At 35.6% G+C, this 27,456-nt stretch overlaps 1 protein-coding gene across 1 annotated transcript; it reads left to right on the top strand.

Moving 5' to 3' along the window:
- ATP6V1H (ATPase H+ transporting V1 subunit H) lies at positions 1-26,409 on the top strand. The gene is made up of 14 exons (XM_039351371.1): positions 1-150; positions 2,535-2,657; positions 4,337-4,439; positions 9,639-9,728; positions 10,861-10,974; positions 11,066-11,170; positions 12,133-12,174; positions 14,156-14,253; positions 14,850-15,042; positions 16,020-16,198; positions 17,493-17,618; positions 21,288-21,389; positions 21,749-21,862; positions 26,078-26,409. The coding sequence occupies exons 2-14, from the start codon at positions 2,554-2,556 to the stop codon at positions 26,136-26,138; spliced, it is 1,431 nt and encodes a 476-aa protein (XP_039207305.1). The 5' UTR covers positions 1-150; positions 2,535-2,553; the 3' UTR covers positions 26,139-26,409.
- Positions 26,410-27,456: the final 1,047 nt, after the last annotated feature.

The following is a 27,456-nucleotide window of genomic DNA, read 5'->3' as shown; positions in this document are numbered from 1 at the left end:
ATCCGTAGCTCGTTCAGTGGGGCTGTCAGCTGAACTGTGTCATATGACCGTGAGTGTCGGTTGTCCTTTCTCCGCTCGGTGGCTGACTGCGAATCACTCGTCGTCGCGTCTATCGAGTCCGGGGGTTTCGTTGCCGGCTTGCGAAGAGAGGTGAGCTTCATAGTTCTGTCTCCCCTCAAAGGTCAACCCAGCAGGTCGGGGAAACTTGGAATTGGCGGGCAGCGGGAAGGCGAGAAGGCGCCTCTGCTGTCTTTCTCCCCAGCCGCGCTTGGAAAGACGTTGCTGTCGCCGTGAAACTCGGTAGAGGAAGGAGAGGTAAACGGCCTCGCTCCCAAGGAGCCCGTTGCCAGCAGTATCTTGGAGCCGTGGGCCCTGCAGAGACTCCCCAATTCAATTGTCTTGCCTTCAGCGCCGACCCTTTTAGGCTTCACAGGGAAGGTCACACAAGGCGGTGGTTCTTTGCTACGTGTTTTTCCTTTCCCTATTTTTAGGAAGAAACCCTGTTATTAATATGCTTTTCATGATTTCTTGGATCTATAATATTCAGACAGCGGGCTCTCTATAGAAAAAATATGTTAGATAGGTCAGATGATTTAAGCAAATAAACTGGTTAGATGTAATAAATCTTGCATATACAGATTATGAGAAGGAAACTTCTTGTTCCAAATATTTTAGCTTTTTGAATATGTCCCTGAGTTTGCTGAATTCTTATTGCTCCTTCCATTGTTTTGTTAAAAGTAGCAATGATTTCTTACCACATTAGCTTTAGAGTGCCACAGATTATTTGCAGGGTGATATAGCTGAACTTGGCTAGATTTTTCTGAACAAATCATAAGGCCATATCATTCCTGCAGATGCCTTTCTCTGAATTAAACCTTGCTTTTGTTAGCATGCTTTAAGGAAAAAAGCAGTAATAGCTGCTTTGTCCAATAATAGATGTGTATTTGCAGAGGAAGGAAAGGAAAGGAAGGGAAGGAAGGATTAATATGGTTTTTTGCATATGGTTAAATCACTGTAATACAGTTTCAGCTGGTTTGGTCAAGTAGAGTTGGCTAGTACTGATCAACATCCCGCCCCAGTCATGACTTGATGCAATAAAAGCTAAATAGTTGTTTTGGCAACAGAAATTCAGAGTAGGCCAGAAGCTATTTGAGGAGAAAACTAAATGGTGAAGGTCATTGGTGCAAGGATATTTAGCTGTGCTTCTGCTTTTTTATGTTAGCATAAACAGCTGATATTATATTGGGACATTAAATACAATTTGTCCATGTGTTTTCAAAAATAAGCTGTGTTCTGTGATCAGTTGCGCTTAATTTAGGAAAAGCATGTGTAGAACTTTAGTTTGAAATGTAAATTTTAAATTATGAAACAATAAGAAGAACCAAAGCCAGTAGCTGCTTTCCACATGGAATTGGATGTGGAAACTGAATTGAGATTCTTTTCTTTCATAAGGGATCTCTGTTTAATAAATAATAGGAATTTTATTTTGGTAACAGATGTGTAATAATCTGTAATAATGGGGTGCACAATATCCCCCCCCCAAGTAAATTGTTACTTGCAATTTACAGAGATCTAACCAAGAAAAAGTAACCACAATAAAGTACATTTTAAATCTAAAAACAATACTCCCCCTATTTACAGTTATTAAAAACTTAGTTTAAAAAAGCCATGCTAATTATGTATCAATTATTTCAGAAGGAGTGCATTTTTTTACTAATACTTTAACTCCAACTGGGATTCTGTAAGAAAAAAAATAGTTTTATTAAAATGTCTAGAAAATTGGTGCCACTACATTAAGTCTGGTTCTCCTCTTACTGAATGGTAAGGTATGAGCATTTGCATGCTCAAAAATATTTTTGTATAACACACATTATAATATGGAGTTTTGTCAATCCAGGTCTGTGAGTTAGTAATACAGCATAAACACAGGATGATTCATTTTGTGAGGTGTGTAGCATTTTTATGTTTATAAGAACTTTTGAAAATAGTTCAAAAGTTGAATAATTAAATTAAATAGATTTCAGCCAAGGAACTGTTTAATTTTCATACTTTATATATGAAATATATATATATATATATATATATATATATATATATATATATATATATATATATACACACACACACACACACACACACACACACACACACACACATACATACGTGTGCGCACACACACACACACACACACATTTCATTACCCAAACTAGGTAACATCATCAGAGCTAGTAATGAGTGCTTTTTGCTTTATATTTGTTTATATACTGGTGGCTTGCCTGTCAGTGTTGGTGGGAGTGGTCTTAGAGATTGTTTGCTTAGGCTGTTTATTGTTGGCTCTTTGGCAGTTTCTTGATTGGGGTATTGTTGATCTGAAGTTAATAAACTTAGATCACATTTAAACTGGAAGTTCTGCAAAGGTATTGAAATTTAGCTTTTCAGATCAGTGAAAGTAAATTGATTTCAGTGCTCATGTATTGTTTGAAGCATTGTTCAGGTTTATTGTAAACTCATATTTATCTTTATTTCCTTTATAGGATTTAAATTACAGTAATTATGGATATCCGGGGTGCTGTTGATGCTGCTGTCCCAACCAATATCATTGCTGCTAAAGCAGCTGAAGTTCGGGCTAATAAAGTAAATTGGCAGTTGTATCTACAGTAAGTTTTGAAATGGGTACAAATGATTATAAATGGTATAATTTTTCTAAAATAGTTGCATATTTTAGAGCAGGGGTCTCCAACCCCTGGTCTGTGGACTGGCACTGGGCCATGGCATGCCAGAAACTGGGTCACGCAAACAAGCAAAGCCCCATCTGTGGGATGCAGGCAGCATGTGAAACCATGCCCGCCTTTTGTTCGTGGAAAGACCTCTCTCCACAGAATCAGTCCCTGATGCCCAAAAGGTTGGGGACCACTTTTTTATAGTAGGTATATTGGAAACTAGAGCACTGGTTAAGATCTGGAAAAATCTTGAGTCAGTGAAAATTGGGAAAAATGATTTGTCAGTTATTAGTAATAAGATATTTCAGTGTAGTAGTATAATTGTGAACCACGCTTCTAGTAACATGTTAAATGTTAGCTAAAACCAGATTTTCAGAATAGCAATTTGTCCATTGACTTTATTTTAATCAATTATATATTCAGAAAGATATGTAGTATGGGGACAAATATTTTTTGGATAGCTAATTATATCCTTTTTCATACCTTCTCATCCCACTACTTATGTTAATAAATTATTGCTTCATAGCAAAACAAGTTTCTATTGTTAGCTTTGTTTTTCTTCTTGAGGACACTTGAAAATTAAAGTTTATTTGGATAAATAGATGGACAAGGTTTTTCATACTCTTCTGTATTCTGCCCCCTCCCCCCATGCCCAAGACATTGATTGTGTCAACCTGTTTATTTCTTTGTACCAAAATATTGGCTTGGCCATATCCTTCCTGCCTATGAAAGTAATGCTATTCCTTCTTGTTTTTTTGTGTCTTAGGTAAGAAATTATATGATCTTATGATAAAAGTGTCCAATTCAAATCATTTCAATTTGCTTTTGCCTAGTTGTCAATGTCGATTCAGTTCATTTTGTCTTTTAATATATTTGGCCATTATTAATTGATTAATTATGTGCCACAAAGTTGATGTTGATGCTTAGCCATCACATAGATTTTCTCCATGATAATCTGTTCCTAGCTTGATCTTTATTAATAATATTAGTTCTATTCTTCTTAAACTGGGTTTGCCAAGTGTTAGGAATAATAAATCTATTATTTTTTAACCAATGTGTTTATTGATGGAAAATGTCATAAGAAAAATGTTATAAAAACATAATAGAAATATATTTGGAATTGTTTGTTGTAGAAAATAGATGTGAAATATAAAACTTAAACCTTATACAAAGGTTTATTATACAGTAATACAGAGAAGCTGATTTGACTTGAAACATTAAATTAACTTTGACTTAAAACATACATATTGTAACAAATTTGGGGAGGCAGGGGCATAATATATTTCCAGAAGACAGCCAGGACATGGCTTACATAAAGGACACATGTAAATTTTTAAACAAAGGAAAAAAAATGCTCGCACTTGTCCAAGGAGCTTTTAAACAATTCTTGAAACTAAGTTTCTAAAATGAGTGGTAAATGCTTTAAATGTGAGACCTAAAGCTTTCTTTTATGAGGTAATATTTTGTCACCCAGATAGCCCACCCAGTTCATCATTTCATATTTATATTTGGGAATATAAGTGATTTTAGAAGCAATTGTGGGAATTCTGGGGCAGAAATAAATGAAGGCTACAAATCAGAAATGCTAAAAAAAGATTCTTTTTTTTCTTTTGCAGAGGACTAATGATTTCAGGAGAAGACTGTGAATTCATTCAAAGATTTGAACAAAAACGGAGTCCAGAAGAAAAGCAAGAATTAATACAAACAGAAGGCAATCAAGTAATACCGTTTCTGTGGGGCAAATAATTAGTGTTCTGAATTGTTTTGGTTTTATTTTTTTTTATTTGTTATTATAATTTTGGAAAGGTTTGTAATCTGCTCTTGTATGCAGTAGTCACAGTTTTTTCAAACTATTATTAATGTGACATACTTAAGTTATTATGACAGTTTAAAAATAGTGTGTACCCCTGACAAATATTCTCCAGGGAATAGCAGTTAATCCCTATTATAATACAGTATATTATTTTACAAACTTCTCAAATTAGAAATAAATCCTATTGGCTTCTGTGGTGTTTTGCCACAATAAAATTATTCAGCAGTATAATATGTTTATCTGAGTACTCTTTTACTAATTATTTGCCATTTTTAACAATGAATTCTGAAACAGTATTCACATTTTGTTATTTGATATGGCTTTCTAGAACAGGGCTTTTCAACCTTTTCACCGATTGTACCACTTTTAGGATAAGGCAATATTCGAGTACCACCAGTTGCCTAGCAAGGTGTCAAAAACTTTATGACCCCCAGAAAGGAACAAAGTAATAAAGTATAGGCAGTCCTCAACTTACAACAGTTCTCTTAGTGACTGTTCAAAGTTACAATGGCACTGAAAAAAGTGACTTATGACCATTTTTCACACTTACGACCATTGCAGCATTCCCCAGGATCACATGATTTACATTTGAATGCTTGGCAACTAATTCATATTTCTGATGGTCACAGTGTCCCAGGGTCATGTGATCCCCTTCTGCAACCTTTTGACAAAGTCAATGGCCGGGGGGGTGCTTGTGTGTGGGGGTGGGTGGGGCTGTGGGGAGGATCCAGGGGTCTCCAGTGGAGAGGAGCGGGACTGGGGTGGGCACCAGGGCATGGTCCATCAGAGGAGCCTTACTGTCCCTCTTGGGCTGCATGGGGGACTCCCAGATGGTGTGGGTTGCCCAGAGCCCTGGGCAGCAGAGGGCAAGTGCCCAACCCACCCTTGAGCTCCTGGGGCACCAGGACCCTGCACCTCAACCCAGTCCAGCCCCACTTTCCCGAGAGGGCGCTGGCTGCACTACCTCCTCCTTGAGGCTGCTGCTGCTGCTTCTGTGCTCACTCTCCTTGGCCAGGCTGCTCATGGTGGGTGCAGGAGGGCAAAGTGTGTGGGTCAGAGGGAGGCCCACTCCCTCTCCATGTGAGGAGATCTGACTTTGTAACCAAAGCATCCTTCGCAATAGGATGGGAGACCACCAGGTTAGGCCAGGAGGAAGGGGCAAGGAGATGGCGAATGGGCAACAGGGTGGCTGGTGGCCAAGTGCTAAGGCAAGACTTCCCTCAGAGCCTCCCTTCCTCTCATTATAATCTTCCTTCCTTCCTTCCTTCCTTCCTTCCTTCCTTCCTTCCTTCCTTCCTTCCTTCCTTCCTTCCTTCCTTCCTTCCTTCCTTCCTTCCTTCTTCCCTTTTTTTTCTTTCCCTCTTCATTCTCCTTTCTTTTTTCTTCCTTCCCCTCCTTCCTTCTTTTTCCTTCCTTTCTCTCTTCCCCTCTTTCCTTCTTTTTCTTTGTCTTTCCTCTTTCCCTTTCTCCTTTCCTGTCCCTTCTTGGATGCTCAAATGCAAAAGAGGAACCCTTTCTTGATGCCTCCTTGCCTTGTGATCAAATGCCACTTTTGCTAGTAGTTTGTGGCCACTTAAAGATTGAGAAAAACCAGGCTCAGTTTATCCCGTGCTTGCATTTAGTGGGGGCGTCCACGGACAACAGTACAGCAAAACTGTCAAAATGGTGGCTGTGATAGTTGATCAGAGCGCCTCCATTTTTTATGTGGAACAGATTTAGCATTTAGGAACAAAAGCTTAGCTGCTTTTCTATTAAAATATAATCCTTAAAAGGGCTCTCTTGTAGGGACCCTGCCTTGGTCTAATTCAGACTGGAAATATAGCAAAGGAAAATATTTTTCCCCATTCTGCTTTGTCCTGTTTTCCCCACTGGAAATGGCTGTTAGCAACACACAAGGAAGGGATACTTTCCTAAGAGCTCACCATTCAAGAATACCAATGTTAACTTGGATTGCCAACAAAGTTCTGTCTGTGACAAAACAGAACCCAAAATTGCTTTCTCCTTTGAACTGGGGCACTTCCAACCGAATTGCCCCTCCCTCCCTCCCTCCCCTTCCCCTTTTTCTTCCTCCCTCCCTCCTTTTTCTTTCCTTTCTTCCTCCTACCCTTCTCCCTTTTTCTTCCCTTCTTCCCCCTTTCCTTCCTTCCTTCCTTCCTTTCCTCCTCCTTTTTCTTTCCTTACTTCTTCCCTCCCTCCTTTTTCCTAACCCTCCCCCTTCCTTCCTTCCTTCCTTCCTTCCTTCCTTCCTCCCTCCCTCCCTTCCTCCCTCCCTCCCTCCCTCCCTCCCTCCCTGCTTTTTTTTAAGCTGCCAGAGGTTCTGGGCAGAGGTGGCAGCAGGCAGGCAGCAGTGGGTAGAGGCTTCACATTTTGACCCCTCCCCCGTTATTGCCTTTGCATTGCTCTCAGCTCATCTATGCCAAACCTGCACATGTGTCTGTGTGTGCACGGGTGGGGGGCGGGCGGGGGGGTCTCACCTCTTGCAGTTTTGCTCCCGTAACAGAGACCTTCTGTGATGGCAGGCTGCAAACTAATGAAAGCTGTTTTTTTGAAATACTTGTTTCTTTTTCTCAACATGCCACTGATCACATCGTGCCCTGCCCCCCTCAGCTCCCGCCCCCAGCCCCGTGGAAGGCTGCAAGAAGCTCCCATCACAGCTTCTCTTATATCTCCCGTTCTTTTCCTTCCCAATGTCACAGCGTGGGGCTGCAAAGAGTAAGACCCCTGCACGCGCACACACATGCACACACAAACACGTGTGTGGGTCTGAAAGAGGTGAGCTGACAGCCATGCAGAGGCCCTTCAGGGGGAGGGGTCAAAATGGGAAGCCTCCTGCCCAGAGTCTCTAGCAACTAAAAAAAAATAAACCTGAGAAGCGCTCAGAAGGCAGTCCCTTCCTTCATTCCTTCCGCCCCTGCTTCTTTTTCCTTCATCTGTGCTCAGGAAGGGATGATGGGAAGGGGAGAGATGCCAGTGCTGTCACCAGCCATGCTGCCACCAGCCATAGCTCTCCCACGCAGGCAGGGGTGGTCCCAGTGAAAGGGAAGCCTGGTGGGCTGCGAGGCTCAGTCAGTGAGTGGGCATAGTGCTGTTCTACTCAGCCTTAGATCCACTGGGTAGCCCTGGAGCCAGCGAGGCCCCCCCCGTCATCTCTGCCTGGCCCCCAGGGGTGTGAGTGCTAGCATCCTGGGGGAAAGGGAAGTGCTTCACTTACCTTTTTTCTTCCTGAGTGGTCAGCAGAGATGGTCAACAGGGATGCCGGGCGCTCGCTACTTCCTCTTTCCACACCCCAAAACCTCCTTTTATATTCTCTCCTCTCTCATCCCCTCCTCCTCCTTTTCTCTTCAGCGCACCTCCAGCTTTTGGAAGCGCTGATCAGCTGGAGCCCGGCGCTGATCCTGGTGCTTCTGCCGAGCCCCGACAGCCCTGCAGCTCCAGCTTTCTCTCCCTCAGGCTTCTGTGGCGCTGCCGCCGCTTCAGCTCATTCCTCTCCACTCTGCTACCACTTCTCTTGGAAGGTCACGTACCACCTGCTAGGTGCCAAAGTACCACTGGTGGTACGTGTACCACCAGTTGAAAAGCCCTGTTCTACAAGATTAATTACATATCTCTGTATGTCACTGATTCATATTTTGACACTTAGTAACCGATAGTGGATGCACAAATTGTTTACATCAAGATTACTGAATTTTCATGAAAAATTTGGTTATCATGGGAAAACAATCTGTTTTCTGTTACAATCTGGTGTTCTCTGTTACTCAGACAATAGTATATTCTACAGTCCCTTATCATTGACCATGCTAGTAGGCATTAAAAACCAAATTGTATAGCATAATCTGGTTGCTTGTACCTGGGATATATGATGCTTAATTTGTGATATGCAGTCATGCATATATGAATTTGTCCTTTTAGAACTTCCCATTACAATTATGCCAGCAAGCTCCATAATAAGATGGTTAACAAAAGTCTGATGATTGTGTCATATTATTATAGATTGCATAGTAAAGCTGAAGCTATATGTTGCTTTTATACTCTTTAATAGCCATGCTAGGGTAAATAGATTGTTACTTTATTTGTTATATCTAGAATCATCACAGGATTGGAAGAATCCTTGGAGGTCTTCTAGTCCAGCCCCCAGTCCAACTACAGCATAGTCCAACAATATGTGTTGGTGTATTATTAACAACAAAACTATGCCATTGTTGTGTGCAGAATACTTCAGTTTGAAATATTTTGAGTGCAAAATATTATATGTTAGGAACAGCTGTTCTGACCTTATAGAAAATACTAGAAACTCAAAATGACCCAAACTCAAGGCAGCATTTTTTTGAGTTTGAAACTTTTCACGATAGTTAAACTTTTTTTATATAAAATCAGAATAACTTTTTAGAATCTGAAATGTAACATTTGTGCAACCCTTATATACACAATTATTTCTTGCAAAGGAATCTAGAGGGATATTTTCTTTTCTACCCCACTTTAGTGAAATATTTATGAATATTCTAAGAAAGCTTGTGGAGGGCAGCATGGGTGAGAGGGTGTCAGGAAGACTTCTTTGTATGGGTATATATTCATAGTTCTATTTATTTAAGTTATTTTATTCTCCACCAGCCAGTAAAATCCATTAAGGAAACTGTTTGAAGAAGTATCCATGTTAATATAATTGTGTGTAAATGCAATCTTGTTTCTCATAATGTTCAGCTGTTACAGTTCTAATCTTTTGGAACAGTGAAAGAAAAAGAGGCAAGCTTCCAGAGCATTTGGTTACAAATGATTTTGTTTATTTTTTCCCAAGTTACTTTTGAAAATCAAGTTGGCATTTCAGCATATTTCCATTTGGTTAATGTGGTTTAACATATATAATTTACTTTGCTATTCCTCATATAAATCGCAGCAAATATTAGTCTATATGAATCTGAATTAGAAGTAACAGAATATATGCCGTGTTTATTTTTATATATTGAAGAGAAGAATAAAGCTGTTGTTGCTCCTCCATATGAAATCCAGTTGTTTCAATGATAACTGAAAGAATGGAGTTTGTGCAATAATAATGTGCTTCATGAAAGCATTGTAGCAAATCGACATCTAAACAATTATTTTTTTCTTAGTGTGCTAAAACATTCATAAGTCTGATGACTCATATCTCCAAGGAACAGACAGTACAGTACATTTTAACTATGGTTGATGATATGCTACAGGTACGTTCATTAACTATTTTTATGATTAACTAATTGATATGCAGGTTTCTTATTTCAGTATAGCTGGCTTTTTACTTGATATCCACTTTTCCAGTAATGCTGGGCAGATTATACTTCCTGTGAGTACGATCTTTTAGAAAATACTTTAGCCATTTTTTACAGTGTGGCATGATTACATTTATATCTTGAAAACAAATAATGCATCAATTTGATGTACTTGCAAAATGTATCAAAGAAAGTTGAATCTAACTGTTAAGCTGCTTCTCAATAAGCAGGACTTTCATCATGCTATACAATAAAGAGTAGTCAACCTGGTATCCTCCAGATGTTACGGACTATGGCCTGCTATCTCATCCAGTTGATAGTTTTGGCTAATATCTGTGAGAGCTGCTTCAGAATTATTTGGGTCTGGATTGATGAAAATGCAGAATTAGACTGCTAACTGGGATGCCATACTTACGTTAAAAGAAATTATTGCCAGTTGCTTTTCAGGAATAATATAAAGTCATGGTAATCTGGAAATATTATTTACTCTCATAAGCCACTTCATTTCTGGCCAGAGATATTAAACTTGTTTTGCTTTATCAATTCCTTCTCTTGGCTTGAATCCTATAAAACAAATAATGTTTACTACTGTTTTTATAGCATCTGAATTAATAAATGATCCTTTTATTCTTAGGTATTATTCCAATGAAGTTTGCATCTTGCAATTTAACTTAGAATATTTTTTGTAGTTTGGCTTTGCTAAATATCACAATTATTTGCATTTTTAATGGTGTGTAATTTTATCAAAACATTAAATTGGGGGAAGGGCTGTTTTTCGATCTAGCACTTTTATATGCCTCATTGAAGATCATTTTAAGTGCTATGATAATGGATACATTGCAACAGCAAGGGAATCAAATGGCAAATGGACTGCAAGATGTGTCGATAATGGTGCATTATCATCAGCTTTGATCTAGTTTACTATTATCACCTAATCATAGCACTAATCAAAATGTAATTCTCTGTATGTGTTATATACATTGCCTATCTTGCTGGAGCCATTTTGAATTAAATCCTGTATAAGTATCAGTCATGATCCTTCCAAGCTGGTATCAGTATAGTTCATTTAATCTGTTTCTTTCAACAGGAGAATCACCAGCGGGTTACTATTTTCTTTGACTATGCAAAGAGGGACAAAAACACTGCATGGTCTTATTTCCTGCCAATGTTGAATCGTCAGGATCTTTTCACTGTGCATATGGTAAACTTTCAATCAATAAAAATCCCAAATTTGCCAAGTAGTATATTCTTCTAGAAAGAACTGAAATGCTGTTTTCTCTATTGTTTTTCAGGCTGCCAGAATTATTGCTAAACTAGCAGCTTGGGGACGGGACCTGATGGAAGGCAGTGACTTAAATTATTACTTCAATTGGATTAAAACTCAGCTTAGTTCACAGGTATATGTAGTCATACTTAAAATATCTGTAAATAAAATTACTTCAGTTAAAATAGTCTTAACAGAAATTACTTTGCTATTCTGTGCTGCATCTGTATTGGTGGAATTATGTTGCTTTCAGTGAGACATCTTTTTAAAGTGATGAGCCTACAAACATTCACTGGGCTTCAATAAAGTTGGTCAATGTGGGGTGTATGGACATATCCTTGTTGCTGGCCTTTTCCTGAAAAATGCATGAAACTAATCTGTGTATTTGAGTACCATCAGGTACATCACACAAATAGAAAATTTCCTATCAGCTTTTATGCTAAGAAAAGTTACTGGGTGCATTACAACACAGAAGTCATGATTATATTTTACTATGACAGTAAGCTCTATAGAAACCTGTAGACTTCTGTTCTATTGATTAATGAAACACTGGAAGTTTTTAAGAAGAGACTGAACAACCATTTGTCTGAAATGGTGTAGGGTTTCCTACCTGATCAGGGGGTTGGACTAGAAGACCTCAAAGGTCCCTTCCAACTCTACTACTACTACTACTACTACTACTACTACTACTACTACTACTACTACTGTTATTGTTATTAAACAAAGCAGAAGATTCTAGTATGAAATATTTAAATATGTTCCTGAAGTCCAAATGTCATGAACTTGACTGAATTCTGGGTATTTTTGTGAATATTTTCAGGTTAAAAAGTCTATACATGAGAATGAAATAAAAAGGACATACTGTACCCAATTATTCTTTATGAGTCTTCAGAACATAACGTGTTTGTAATTGATGTAAACATTGGAATTGCTTCTTTAGAAACTTTTCTTTCCTTTCTATTAACTTTTATTTTTTCTTTTGCCTTTTTCTTTTTTCGTACTTTTTCTTTTATGTTTCTGTAGTTTTTTAAATCTATGTAAATTTCCTTTAAGTAAAAATAATTCTGAGAGTATATCTTTTTTGTTTTATGCCAGAAACTACGTGGTACTGGAAGTGCTAATGAACCTGGAACTGATGTAAGTATCTATTTCTTCCAGAATATAGGCTGGATCTGGGTTAACCTTAGTTCTTTTTGGTAGCAATAGGAAGCTAGTCTGGCTTCAGCAGGATATACTAAATTATTTTTTAGTAGGAAGCTCTTGAAATAATACTTATTTTAAATTCTCTTTCAATTCTCTTTTTATTCTAAAATCTTACTCATTCAAGAGTCTAAGGCTTCTCAGTGAAGTGTCTACTAAAATATGCTTGATGGAAACCTATCAGCCAGAATTTGCAAAACTCGGCTGTTAGCTTTAGAGAATCTAAGGATCCAATGTAATAGCACTGCATGCAGCACTGAAATATTTAGGAAATCATGTCTAAATATTCCTAGCTCTTCAGTCAGTTTTGTTGAAGAGGAAGATGTATGGATGATTGAAGGGTGGTATGTTGTAATGAGAAGTGGGACCCAGTTGAAATGCTGGCATCCTTAACCTAGAAGACAGGTTGTGGTAAGCTGTTTTGGTAGTGGCTTGTGTGTCATAAGAGAATGCAGGAACAGTATTAGTAACCATTAGTGAGCAACTAGCTATAGTCAGCATAGCAACCCAACAAAAGAGCACTGCTTAGCTTTCAAGTCTTGAACATGGCATCTCTGGAAAGGCAGCAGTTGGGACATTTACAATCAAATGGAAAATTGATTAATAGGGAGACTTCATTGGCTCTGCTGTTCCCCAAAGAACTTCAGGCTTATCCTTCTGTAAATCACATGTTCTCTTAGTCCTCATAAAGGGATTGACGTAATTAGCTAGCTTGTGGAGACTTTTTGACCCTAAATATGATTAGTTAAAAGGAATAGAAGCTGGAATTTTGATGGATTCTTCAATAACTTGCTGACTATGTTTTTGTGTGTGCATAGATGAAGAAGCACAAGAGCTTATCAGTTTACTAGATTTTTTTAATACAGTACTTGCTTGTGTAATATTGTAAGACACATTGACTGTTTTTAGATACTATAGCTTCATTTTAAATATTCAGAAAAAAATATACGTAAATTTCTTTTCCTATTTTGGAATCTTAATTGTAGGAAAAGAATTAATAATAATTAAGAAAAATTCTGCTAAGATACATCCATCTCAACTGTGTGGGTTAGTTACTGTATACATGAAGTATACTACATGACTACTTATTAGACATTCTTTGTTAACAGTGTAGTAATATCGCTTGGTTGCATGCTGAACATTTTGTAAATCAGTCACTGCTATGAAGTAGGCATGCAAGAACATGCAAGTGCAACTTCAGAACAGATCTGGGACTTTTTTATTTGACTAAATTCAATCTTGGAAATGACCTAATGCACTTAGTTCTGATGAGTTTCTTCTGAAATCATAATCTATTTTGGTTTAAGTGCTTTGTGGCACCAGATTTTTGTTTATTATTTTCTTTATATAAAAGTATGAAAGAATGAAATAATCCACATTCATTACTGGCTTGGAGTACTTCTTGCTTTTTAAGTTCAAACATGTATATATTAATCAGCACAGAATGTGTTTTCAGTGTTGTTACTCTATTAATCGTTTTGAAAAGATCAGTCTTACACTCCTTATTAAATAAATAGGGTTTTTTTTAAAAAATAAATTTTATAAATATATTTGGATAGATCATAAGACTCTATAGAAAAACAAGACAATGTTGTTAACATGCATTGTCTATAGGTACTGTAGAAGGTCTTAGCCCAAAAAGATACTGCAACTTACCTAAGAATCTAGTATTGAGAAAGTTATTGTGCATGTAACCCAAAGTCTTAATAAACCAATGAACAGCCTGATATAGTTGGTGAATTAGAGTGAATATTTAGTTTTGTTTTTTAAATTGGGCTTCGTCCAACTTGAAAGTAGCAACAGGCATTTCTAGTGTTGGGCCAGATTCTACTTTCAGGATCAATGAATATTTGAAAACTTCTTACTTAAATCATATTATGTACATATCTTTAGGGAAGTATATTCTTCTTTCATGTAGAGTTCACAATATGTCCAATGTGTTGCTGGGTGTTTGCAGTTGATGCTCAGAGTCAATGAATACCGTTTTGCGTGGGTAGAATCAGATGGAGTAAACTGGTAAGTATTTGTAAGAAAAATATCAGTGTCTGCTGTTTTAGTGGACTATCTTCTTGGGGCATATTTAGATGTCTGATTTAGCAGAATATCATTATAATGTCTTTTTAAAGAGACATTCTCTGTTGATAAGCAGAAGATTGTACTTAAAAGAATAATGGGGACTGCTTATTATATTATGGGCAGGAACACTGGCATAACGGATGATAAACACAAATCTAAATTCATTTAAAATTGCTATTCTGTTCACAGTAAACTTGGATTAAATTGCATTGAATGTTGAGGAGTTGCTGCAGGACTTTTAAGTTAGAGGAAAATATACTCATGTTGAATGTTCAATCAAGGTACTCCATAAGTGCAATTCAGCAGTGAAATTAATAATAGTTGTGGCTCTCAGGAAAACATGTAACTTCATTTCCCAGAAAAAATACAAATGCCTCCCATGGCCATTGCTGTTTAAAAGTATTCTAAAAATCAGGCTCCACAAGATTATTAAAAAAAAGAGAGAGACCAGCTTTTCAAGATTTTGGGAATAAAGGCAAAATGGAGACTGATCAGATAGAAATTGTATTTTCTGTATGTCTTTTTTTCTCCTCCAGTATAATGGGAGTATTGAGCAACAAGTGTGGTTTCCAGCTTCAGTATCAGATGATTTTCTCTGTCTGGCTTTTGGCCTTTAGTCCTCAAATGTGTGAACACTTGCGGCGTTACAACATTGTTCCTGTTTTATCTGACATCCTTCAAGAGTCTGTAAAAGAGAAAGTAACCAGGATCATTTTGGCAGCATTTCGGGTAAGTGGATGAAGCACATTGACTAGATGAAACATTTGTTGGCAATACTTACTTGGTGACAAGGTGTCCCAATTTTGATTAGGAGGATAGTTGGGGGGGGGGGGGTTATCTGTGCCACAGCCTTGAATTAGACTTACATTGCCTATTAAAAAAAAGAGAGAGATGCAGCATTAAACTGCATGGTAAATTTTGTTTCTGCCAAACCACTTTTCCTTAATATTTTCAGATTTTAAACTTATGAAGCCAAATCCACTATACTTGCATACTCAGAATCTCCTTCCCTTCATGCAACTTTCACAGGCAAGGAAGCTTATTACTCCAGAGTAGAATTTGGGGGGATTTCAGTAACTGTAGAAGAAAAGGAGTCTTCATTTTTCTGTTCTGCTGATAAGAGTTTTGATAGAAAAAAGCCATTGGACACCATTTTCTCTAAATTGTTTTAGAGAAACTGAAGGTCTGAACAAATGTTGTTAATGGTGATTGATTGATTATGTGCCGTCAAGTTGGTAAATCTTTGCAATCCTTTACAAACATTTTTCTCCACGATGATCTGTTTCTAAGTTGGTTGTTCACATTTTCTAATGATTCATCCATTGCCATTGTAATGGCATCCAACTACTTTGCTGCTGGTCATTCTCTTCTCTTTCGTTTTATTTTTCCCAGCACTAGAGTCTCTTTCAGAGACGAATGTACAATATACGTCACATAATGTATCAGAAGTAGGATAATTTAAGCTTGGTCCTTTGTGTATGCAGTGAGTTGATTTGTATGTTGATCCTTTTATTTGTTTCCTTGGCTGTTGTTAATGGTATCATTTAAATAAAAAAACAGCTGTAAAATTGTCCTTGTAAGCTTACTGGAGGGAACAGCTTAGTTGTGTTAATAAATATTAAAATATATGGCACAAATCACAAAACAATCTATTTTTCATTTATGATAGATGACATTTTAAAAATTCCTTATATTTTTTCCCCTAGAATTTTCTAGAAAAGTCTACTGAGAGAGAAACCCGTCAAGAATATGCTCTTGCCATGATCCAGTGCAAAGTACTGAAGCAATTAGAAAATTTGGAGCAACAGAAATATGATGACGAAGATATAAGTGAGGATATAAAATTTCTTTTGGATAAACTTGGGGAGAGTGTCCAGGATCTCAGGTAAATTTTGCATTTAGAATCTTAAAATGGCATAATAAGAGTGTTGGTCAGATTTCAGTTAAAACTGTTTTCCTCACAAAACCATTGATTATGATCAGATATAAATTTAGACATTAAGTAAACTGAATCTAAAAATGCTGTTCCTAAAAACTTTGCAGGAAATCATTTTGAGAGCCCTTAGAAAAACCTCTTCTAATAAATTGTGTCTTTAGATGGTTTGTACTTAAAATTCAAAAAGTTCTAAAAACTATCTGGTGGTTACCATTTGTCATAGCTACCACAAGTAGCCTTTCAATTAGACCTCTCATTATAACAAAAGCACCAAATAATGTAGAATTAATAAAGACTATTCAATATTATTAACATAGTTAACTCTTTTTAAATTTAAATGATGATTTCATGGTTCAGATATCTGGATAATGAGTGAATTTCATAGAGCTTATAAATCCATATTTTGAAGGATAGGAAAATATTCCAAGAGAAAACAGTTTCTTAGAACAAAGAATGTTCTAAGCAATATTACCATCAGTTTAAAATTGAAATTGTAAAATCACTGGAACTGCAGGAGAAACAGCTTTAACAGGATAGCAATTTTTTCTTTGGTGTTAGAAAGAGCAGACTATATTTTTTCATCAGTTTAAAATAGAGGGTAAAAAAATAAAAAAGGAAGTCAACTCAAAAACAGAGGAAAAGCATAAAAGGGAAAGGATGGTAGATGTAAAAAATCATTTAGCTTATTTTGGAATACATAATTAAATTTTAATCACATGGAATAATAATAGACGGTCTGCCTATTACACTGATAAGCAAACCAGTTCATAAACAGAAAGAGAATACAAGACTGTCAATCTGGGATCGTGCTGACTTTGCAATATTGAAGAGTAATTTGTTTTTGCTGGCCCCCATGCTTGGTGATTCCATAATTTCTGATACAATATATTCAATATTTATGCTGTATAATTTAAAAGTATATATATATATATTTTAAATTGTAATCATCTTTGTAATATCATATCATATGAAACCAAAATAAATCAATAGTGGGTGATGAATAAATCATTTGAGTAAGTATTCCCATACCCATTTTACACTTTCAGTATAAATGGAGTTCACAGCCAGTACTTTTAAAATATTTTCTAGACTGCCCAGTAAACATGAAAAAATGTTTCATTGAGTCTGGTAAGTTAAGATTAGGAATATGCAGCTGTTCAGGTCAGGTGGAAAAAGCAACAGGATATCATGTATTGTTCTCAAGGATCTTTTGTTCCTAAATTCATCTTCAATTTTTCTGCAGTTCTTTTGATGAATATAGTTCAGAGCTTAAGTCGGGAAGACTGGAATGGAGTCCTGTTCACAAATCTGAGAAATTCTGGAGGGAGAATGCTGTAAGATTAAATGAAAAGAATTATGAACTGTTGAAGTACGTTCCCAGATTCCCTCCTTTTCCCCATTTTTTATTTAATAATTGAAATGTCTGTATTGCTCAGAACAATGAAAATTGCATTTAAAACCTCTAGGCAAGATGAAATTTAAATTTTACTTCAGGGAAACATTTCCTCTTTAAGCAAAATATAGAGGGTGATTTTTTAGATTGCAGCCCTTCTCCCTATTGTTTTGGGAATTATCCTGGCATTCCTATTGGAAGCCTTCAGTTTTAAAACCATGTATTTGTGATTGCGAAAGAGCAAATAACATTTCTCTTGTTTTCAGTTGTATACGCTACAACAAAGATATTAACTTATACATTCTGTGTTATGAGGTGGAACAAATGTTTGTACTTCATTTCTACTAAGTAGAAAGGATGAACTCCAGAGAAGCACACTTATATAGATGTAAACATATGCAACTCTTATTTCCCGGAAAGATATGGAGACTGTTGAAGATTCTAGAATAAGCTAGTGTAAGGTTCACGGAATCTGAAAATGAAAATAAATAACATTAAAAATTAGCATCAAGTATATGTAGGTTCCATTTCTTCAGTGAAGCTGAAATATTTTAGATATTTGTATTATTCATTCAAACTGATATGTTCCTACAGCTGTCAGTGATTTTTTAATTTGTATTTTGGACTTCTGGCTTTGAAACCTAATTTGGATGCATATTGAATCAACAGGCTTAGTTATGTATGAGTCACGTTGACAACTTTCAAGAATACCGATATGTCTTTGTTGAGAAATTCACTGAAGAATATGCCTCATTATTTGTAAACAAAAGAATAAAATAAAACATATTTTCATGGTATATTTTAATAAGAGAATTTATTCTTTTCTTTTTTAAATATATATATATATATATTGATTTTTTTACAATGGCAATCCTTAGTGCTTAGTAAATACCATGTTGTCTGGGTTCATATATTTAAAAAACAATAATAATTTCTATAATTCCATAATCAATATATTAATTGTTTGTTTCCTTGATCTTCCCTTCTTCCAACAATATTCTCCTTTGTCAGCATTAGACAGATATAATTCTTAATATTTTCAATGCATACATAGTTGGATATAGACATCTTTTATTTGTACAAGTAACAATGACATCTATATATAACATCTTTTCTGATTGACTTATATTTCAATTGTAGTTGTAAAAGTCATCTTATTAAATTACTATGCATCCTGTTTTCAGAATTCTTATTTATACTTGATTTCCTCAAAAAAATTCAGACCATTCTTATCAGTCATAATTTTCTCAAAATTGATTACTTTTAAATATCCAAACTTTTCATTTACTTATACCATCCCAATATTTTCATACCATATGTTATAAAAATACTATACAACTTATATATCTTATAACTTCCACATATAACATCTTTTCTGATCGGCTTATGTTTCAATTATATTTGTAAAAATCATCTTGTTAAGTCACTATATGTCCTGTTTTCAAAAGCTTAGTTTTCCCTCAGTATTCAAATCATTCTTCTCAATCATACTTCTCTCAGAGTTAATTACCTTTAAATATCCTAACTTTTCATTCACATACATCATCCCAATATTTTTACATTTTATATATTATAAAAAATACATACTACTTATGTCTCTTATCCCTCTTACTGTAGCTCCTTTATATCCAAAATTATCTATTCTTTTAAGCATATTCAAACAAGTGTTTAATCCTGTAGTACTCCATCTGGTAATTAGAATCAGTTCTCTTGAATCTAACTCTAGCCTTCTTTTGACAAGTAGCTTTCCAAGTTAGTATATTCCACTTGCCAGGGGATTCTTATATTTTGGTAGATATTGTTGGGATGAGAAAGACAGGTTGTATATGATGTACGCTTTTTGTCTCCTAGATTTTAATGATTCTTCTGGCAGCTCTATAATCCATTTTATTAAATCTTTTTTCTTATCCTCAAGTTTGTTTTGAAGTCTTGACAGATAAGATATCTTTTCCATTTTCATTGTTGTGGCAAAATTTTGTAGATTTTTTTCTGTTTGTATTAAGTTGTAGTTCTCTTCATTTGTAGCTTTCCTGTTTAAGTCACTTCTAGTTTGTGTTCTGTTATCTGGTTTATTTGTTTATTCTTTATCGTCTTTTTCTGAGAGTTTTTTATTTGTGATTTTAAATTGAAGATGTGCTCATTTATGTCGTCACAGTGGTTTTTAATCTCATCATAGTTTGAAACCATTGTCATTTGAATCTATTGTAGCATTGCATACATTTCCTCTTGGAAAGTATTTGTCTCATCTTGGAGTATTGTCCCTGCAGATATCTGATGTTCCAGGCTAGGTCTTTCAGAAGGGAATATTAGATGTGGTTTCCTGTCACTTTTAGATAGGTATGCAATATCCATTTTGTCTCCTCCCTCCAGATAGTCTTTCACCACTACCATAGTCTCTGTGTTTAGCCTTATCAAACCAGCCAATCTTAAAATCCAAACAACCAAATCTCATACAGTTCTTATCTTTATATATAGCTTCCAATTATCAAGGCATCAGTGAAAGCAGTGTTTTATAACAATTCTTCTGTTCAGGGGTCTTTGAATTATCAACAAGCCAGAATTGCAGTAAAATGTTTCACCACTTTAAAGCCTTCTACTAAATTCCCCCCTAGAAGATTAGCCAAGAGTCAAAAATTTTCTTTCTCTGCAAAAAATTCTTGAGCTTACACAACAGTTAAAGTTTTTTTTTCAGACACTTCTTAAGCTTATGGGTGGCCCAATATGTTTTCTTTCTTTGTTCCCAGCAGTTTTCTATTTAGCTGAGGGTTATTAAAGTTCAAGGGAACAGATTATTCTTTTATTTCTGGGTATCTTGCCAATTTCTGAGTCAGTATTATACTATTATTCTATGCTCTAGTTCTCCACTAGATGTCAGTAGTTATTTATTTTCCAACTTTTTTAAACAAAGAATTATTTTTCTTTTTTTCTTTTTTTTAAATTTCATCAGGACTCTTTAGGATATAAAATCTTAATGGTTTTCTTAATTTTCAGATTTATCCAGACTTTAGTAATATTCATTTCATTTCAGTATATTTCTTTCTCCCTTGGAAGTTAATTTGCCATTTCCATCTATGGAGGGGTGGGGATGTGATTCTCTCCCTTCATCTTCAGAGGATTTCTTGCTTTGGGGATCTTTTCCAAGGAATCAGTTACAAAATAGAAGAGAGAAGATCGATACTCTCATCCAGTTCCAAGCACGCTGTTTACCGTTGTTCTGGTTTGTGCTCTTAGACTTCGGCTGCTGGCAGCTTGGGCTAGATGCTGGTGTGCAGCTAGCCTTTTCCTGTTAGAGGGCTTCCCACGATCGAATGGATCGACTGCCGTTGTTCCATGATCATTGGGGTGCCCCTCTTTGTCGCCTCTCCGGGGTGATATCAGACCTATTTAGGGTCCCCTGGCAGGGTGAAACCAGCCGTGGGGTGAGGAGCCCCGCAGTTCCTTGACTGCATTGCTACAAGGCGGAACTGGAAGTTGATTTTTTTTCTTATCATATGGTTAATGGAGTTGTAAGTTAATATGGACTTAGTTGAAATATTTGTAAAAAATTTAGAATGTTTAGAAATATTTATTCTAAACATTATAAATATTTTTACAAATATTTTGTAAAAAATTTAATCTTACTATATACATAAAATTGTATTGTAGAATTTTGACAAAACTTTTGGAAGTATCAGACGATCCTCAGGTTTTGGCTGTAGCTGCTCATGATGTGGGAGAATATGTACGACACTATCCTCGAGGAAAACGGTAGGCAAAATTTACATCTTACATTTTCTTCCAATTTTCATAATAGCTATTTCAATATTAAATGGAAGTTTTTATATGGCTGCATGCAACTATAAAATGCCTGCAACTGTCCTATTAATTGTGTTAAGTTTTTAAATTTTTTATGCTAAAGTTATGCGTATTTTGATTATTTAGAGCTGAGCTGTTTCACCTTCTGTTTAGAATCTGGAACAAGGTGACTCCTGTACAAGTTCAGAATTTGAAATTTCTAATTGTGAGAAATCAGAAGAGGAAGTAATATCAAAAATATACCTGCCCATATCATCTTACACACCCCACCACCCTTTTTTCTTTCTTTCTTACTTACTTTCTTTGTTTAGTGTGATTGAACAGCTTGGTGGAAAACAGCTTGTGATGAATCATATGCATCATGAAGACCAGCAGGTTCGCTACAATGCCTTACTTGCTGTGCAAAAGTTGATGGTTCATAATTGGTATGTGATGGCTAATTGTTATTTGTGTATTGACAAAATGAATTATTTTTTTCATTCATTAAATCGTATTTATGAAATATTGGTGATTAATAACACTATTCTAATTATTTTTGTTATTCACACCAATAAATGAAAGTAATATAGTTGAAATGGATTGGTATGGCTTTTTATTATTATTTTTCTATACATTTTTGCTATTATTGAAATTTCAGTACTTGACAAAGGCTTATTTGTACACTTATTTGTATTTGTTGCGTTCTCAATGGATGTTTGATGAAATATAACTGAATGTATTATTGACAGTTTGTGCTTTTCGTTTATTTTTGGTAGATTTTATTGAAATTTCTTGCAGGATTTTATTATTCCTTAATATGTTGTCCCTGAAATCTGTATGTGACTGATAAAATATAAATAGAATTTAATACACATTCTTCTTATACATCTATACATATAGTAAAATATATTAATTACAGAAATTACGAATAACTAACCTGTCTACTTGTTTTACATACAAATCTATATGTACACTTTATTCATATTAACTGGAGTTTTTAGGATGTATATTAGAAAAAATCTACACCCTATCAGGTAGCTCCTAGAACTTAATAGCATTATTGCTTATGCCACAGACATAACATAATCAATATTACTTTACTCGGGCTCTATTTTTCCTGCAATTTTTCAGTGGCTACTTAGAATGCATACAGCATTAGCAGTGATAGAACATTTAGCTCAATGTCAGGAAAAAAAAAGTTAAAGTATTCATTTAAAAGTCCACAAAGTCAGGAATACAATGGAACTGAGATTGTAGCATTATTAGCTGAATCTCATTACTAGGGCAAGGTTCTTTATAAGTTAAAAAACTAGTCTTATAAGATTAATTTTACCATCTCTAACTGTTACAAATAGTAGTTCTTCCTCTGAAACTTTGGTATGAGACTTTTCTCATAATAGTTCTTGTAGCATTGTATAGATTGGTTATTTATTTATTTAAACCATTTATCTAGCCACCCATCTTCTAACCAACTCGGGGGGGGGGTTGGTTAGATCAATCAAAAGTTAAGACAACACATAAAGCCATATTAAAACTATACAATTAAACATATTAAAATATTAAAAACAAATCTGATGTTAAATCAAACTCTTAGTGTGCAGTTATCCAATCTAATACCAACACTTGGGAGAAAAGCCAGGTTTTCAAAGCTTTACAAAACGCTAGGAGGGTGGAGGGTGGCCAAATTTCAGGGTGCAGAGTGTTCCACAGCCCAGGGGCTGTCACGGAATAGGCATGCTTCCTAGCTCCCATTGGAAGGCAATATTTAGGGGCAGGGACTAGATATGTGTCCACCCTACATGACTGGTAGGCAGGTAGACATTCTTAGAAAAGATGGTCCTGCAGATAACCTGGCCCTATTCCTAGGCTTTAAAGATGATAACCAGCATGTTGAATGCACCAAGAAAGAAACTGCAGGCCAGTGTGGCTCACATAGCAAAGATGTTACATGGGCAAGCCTAGGGGTCTGCATTACGGTGTGTGCTGTTGCATTCTGGACTAGTTGACATTCTTGACTGATCTTAAAGGGCAGCCTCATGTAGAGCACATTGCAGTAATCCATATGGGAGGTGACCATGGCATGAGTGACCACGAGCAAAGCCTCCCAGTCCAGCTCACCACCACTCCTTTAATTTATTTTTTAAATAGTATTCAAAAACATAAATTTTCAATTACTGAGTAGGCCTTCTTGAACATTATTTTTCTCACTGTTTTGGCATCAGTCTGATTTTCACTGAGGGCTACATTATTCCATACAAAGAGGACCATTGTGATAAGCACCTCATCAATAACTGTGTGCCACTATGCCTTGCATCTATTCTGTGGTAGTGCATCAAATTATCTTTAATTCAATAACTAAATTTTTGTTTCATGTTGGCATAAATAGCATAGCCCTGCATTGCGAGACACAGATATAGTCAACTTTGTATGATTTTCTTTTTGAATGATAATATGAATATTGGAGGGGAAGGCATATATAAATATCATATATTTAGCTGACTTTGACAAAGGCTAGTAATTTTCAGAACTGCAAGATACTTCCAATATAAAGTTAGTGGATTAAATTACTGCATTAGAGATATTGGGCTAACAAGTTATTTGTAATCGTGCACTGCACAAGGCTTTTGGCCTTGAAGAAATGCAAACAAGTGCTTTTTAGAATCAGTTACTGTGCATGGTTTCTGAGGCTTACTTTAGCAGAAGTGGCAGCGTTACATATTTATAATTCCTTTATTGAAAAGTAAAATAAAATTCTGATGGCATTAAATATATAATGTTTATGAACTCTACATTGTGTTAACTAGAAAGCTAATTTTCGTTTTGTTGTTTGAAATTAACTTTATAATAATGTGAAGCTGTATAAAATATTAGACCTAAAATGTTCTTTGTAGTGTTCTCCAAGTTAATTTAACAAGGCTTAGCTATTTTTTCCCCAGTAATAAATGTTTTTTTCTTCTGGTCTTTTGCTTTGGAGATTATGTTCAGTGTCTTTGTTATTTTTAGTTTAACCTCTCTGTGCATCATGCAAGATAAGAGGGCTGGCATATGTGTGCAGATGAAAAAAATTTTTTTTGCAGAGTCTAAGAATTCAGTCACAATTAAATTGTTCTGAGTAAAAATTCAGTTCCTTTGAATACACAAATGTTCGGTCCCCTGCTTGTTTTGTAGCAAATGTCTTTATTCAAGCACTTTAAATGGATGACATGTTCCAGGCCCCCCTTTTAAATTCAGAAGCACATTGACAGCACAAAGAGGTGCTGTGTTTTTACTTCTATTCTACTTCTTTCATAACAGTGAAATATTAAGTACATAGTCTTTAGGGATTACTAGATTTGAAGAGATTAATACCAACCAATGTGGTGCAATATTTAACATATTGAAGTAGGATTGGTGAAACCTAGTCAGAGGTTCACATTTAGGCATGGCAACTCACTGGATAATTTTGATCCAGTCTCTCTTTTTCAATCCAACCTATATCAAGGGATTGTGGGGACTGAATGAAGTGAGATTCCCATGTATATATCCCTGTCTGCATAGGACCTTTTAGGTGCACAAATGTTGTGGAATAGTGTAGCAGAGATGAGAAGAGGATCAGATTGCCTTAATTTTTTTCTAGAGAAATTGCCAGTTTTCCTAGCAAAGCTGATGTATTGTAATCTCTGAAGTGAGGCCACATGAGGTTTTTTTAAGGTTTTGTATAACTAAACAATAGCCTTGTTTTTCACCACCTTTTCCAAGAACTATTGTATGATGTACAATAACATTTAAAGCTATTATACTGCCAAAAAGGCCAACACAGTGCTAGGCTGCATTAACAGAGGGATAGAATCAAGATCACGTGAAGTATTAATACCACTTTACAATGCCTTGGTAAGGCCACACTTGGAATACTGCATCCAGTTTTGGTCACCACGATGTAAAAAAGATGTTGAGACTCTAGAAAGAGTACAGAGAAGAGCAACAAAGATGACTAGGGGACTGGAGGCTAAAGCATATAAGGAATGGCTGCTGGAATTGGTTATGTCTAGTTTAACGAAGAGAAGGGCAAGGGGGATATGATAGCAGTGTTCCAATATCTCAGGGGCTGCCACAAAGAAGAGGGAGTCAAGCTATTCTCCAAAGCGCCTGAAGGCAGGACAAGAAGCAATGGATAGAAAGAGAAGAGAAGCAACCTAGAACTAAGTTCCTGACAGTTAGAACAATTAACCAGTGGAACAACCTGCCCCCAGAAGTGGTGAATGCTCCAACACTGGAAGTTTTTAAGAAGGGACTGGACAGCCATTTGTCCGAAATGGTACAGGGTTTCCTGCCTGAGCAGGGGTTGGACTAATAATAATAATATTATTATTATTATTATTATTATTATTATTATTATTATTATTATTATTATTATTATTATTATTATTATTATTATCCACGCTCTTCTAATATAAACTAGCATGAATTCTGTTTGATATTTGGCTTCCTTATTTAAAATTCAGATTTGAATAAGTTCTCAAAAGTAGAATCTCTGACCTGCCAAAGGATTGGCTGGCCTTCAAACAGTAAATTGCATACTTGTTTTTCATTAGCTATTGTTATTTATTCCTTTCTGAATCTCTATTTAAGTATTGTCTTTTCATAATTTTTTCTCTTCCCTTTTCTCTATTGCTTTTTTGTAGGGAATATCTTGGAAAACAGCTACAGTCAGAACAGCCTCAAACAGCTGCAGCACGAAGCTGAGCCTCAATTTTCTTTGATGGGATAACCATAATTGCTACAAGTAGCTTCAAGTAGACAGAAGAAAATAATATAGTTGAAGTCTCTTTAGCTGTCTGCTACCGTGAGCTTTCCTGCCCATAAATCTTCCGATCTTGTTGCCTGAAGACCTTGTCTTGTAAATCATTTCATTTGCTAGCAAGAATACAACAGAATATTCCAGATAGCTAATGTCTAAGGTCTTTATTTTATGTATTTATTGTCTTTAAAAAATAAAGAATAATTATTCCATATTGTTTAATTGTCTTTTTATTGTTCTTTATTGGCTGCAAATCAGGTTTGCTTTGAAAAGTGATTGAGTTTTCCTCTTATTGATTTATTTATTGAAAGCATTTTTATCTGGTTCTTCAGGCAAAATTTAACACCACTTCCTTTTTGTGCCATTTGTAATAAAATCATTCCTTTTTATTTTACAATTTAAAATATGGGAAAACAAAACAAATAGGCAGGGGAAAGAAGAATTAAAAAAAATCTTTGGCACCAATTTTTATGGATTTAGATACAATTTTAGGGAAAGGAGATGAAAAGCTTGACAGAGTTGTCGTTCAGCACAATGAATGGAATTGTCCTGCTTGCCATTGCCACTTCCTTTCTGCCTGGCTCCTTTTCATGATTAAGTTGATGATTGATTAGGACAAAGGTCCTGCTGCCAACATCCTTCCGTGCCTATAGGGAAAGCTCTCCATGTTTACTATTAAGTAGTAGAGTGGTCATGATCACGGATACAAGTGTAATATGTTCAACAAAAATAACTCATTAACGAGACTTGCATGTTTATATTTATAATTTTATATAGGTGTTACATATCTATAAATGTCTAGACAGATGTTGCTTTTTAAAAAATATGTGAAGAGACTTGACTCCTTGTGATTCAGTGGATAGGCCCACGTAGTTTTCATGGCAGCAGTAGATATAGTTTACTGTTACTGCCCAATTTTTCTTTTATTTCCTAGTCTAATTCGGTCTAATCTAGCATTTCCTGAGGATACCGCCATCAAAGTACTAATCAGCTCCAATTGTAATTAGTATTTTGGGAATTACCTACTTGTTGTGACTTGCTTTGATCATATTGTTACTGATGTTATATAATTATAATATAAATATATAATCAATCCAGATAAAAATGATTTTCATATATTAGCTATATATTGTGATTCATAGTTTCCTGAATATCGACTATCAACTCACTTCAACTGAAGAAACAAAATGAATTAATCTAAATATTTATTTTTAATAGCATATATTAGGCCAGAAAAATTAGCATAGATAGCCAAAGTTTTGA

This window comes from Crotalus tigris, unplaced genomic scaffold, assembly GCF_016545835.1.
Source record: "Crotalus tigris isolate CLP2741 ecotype Arizona unplaced genomic scaffold, ASM1654583v1 scf7180000018371.15429387391:27106975, whole genome shotgun sequence".
In the NCBI taxonomy this organism is placed as follows: Eukaryota; Metazoa; Chordata; class Lepidosauria; order Squamata; family Viperidae; genus Crotalus; species Crotalus tigris.
This window is presented reverse-complemented; position numbering and strand designations above follow the sequence as displayed.

Coding starts and splice junctions, on each gene's coding strand:
- ATP6V1H (XM_039351371.1), top strand. CDS start 2,554: ATGGATATCCGGGGTGCTGTTGATGCTGCTGTCCCAACCAATATCATT. Junction 9,729..10,860: donor TGGTTGATGATATGCTACAG/GTACGTTCATTA, acceptor TTCTTTCAACAG/GAGAATCACCAGCGGGTTAC. Junction 12,175..14,155: donor CTAATGAACCTGGAACTGAT/GTAAGTATCTAT, acceptor TCTTTCATGTAG/AGTTCACAATATGTCCAATG.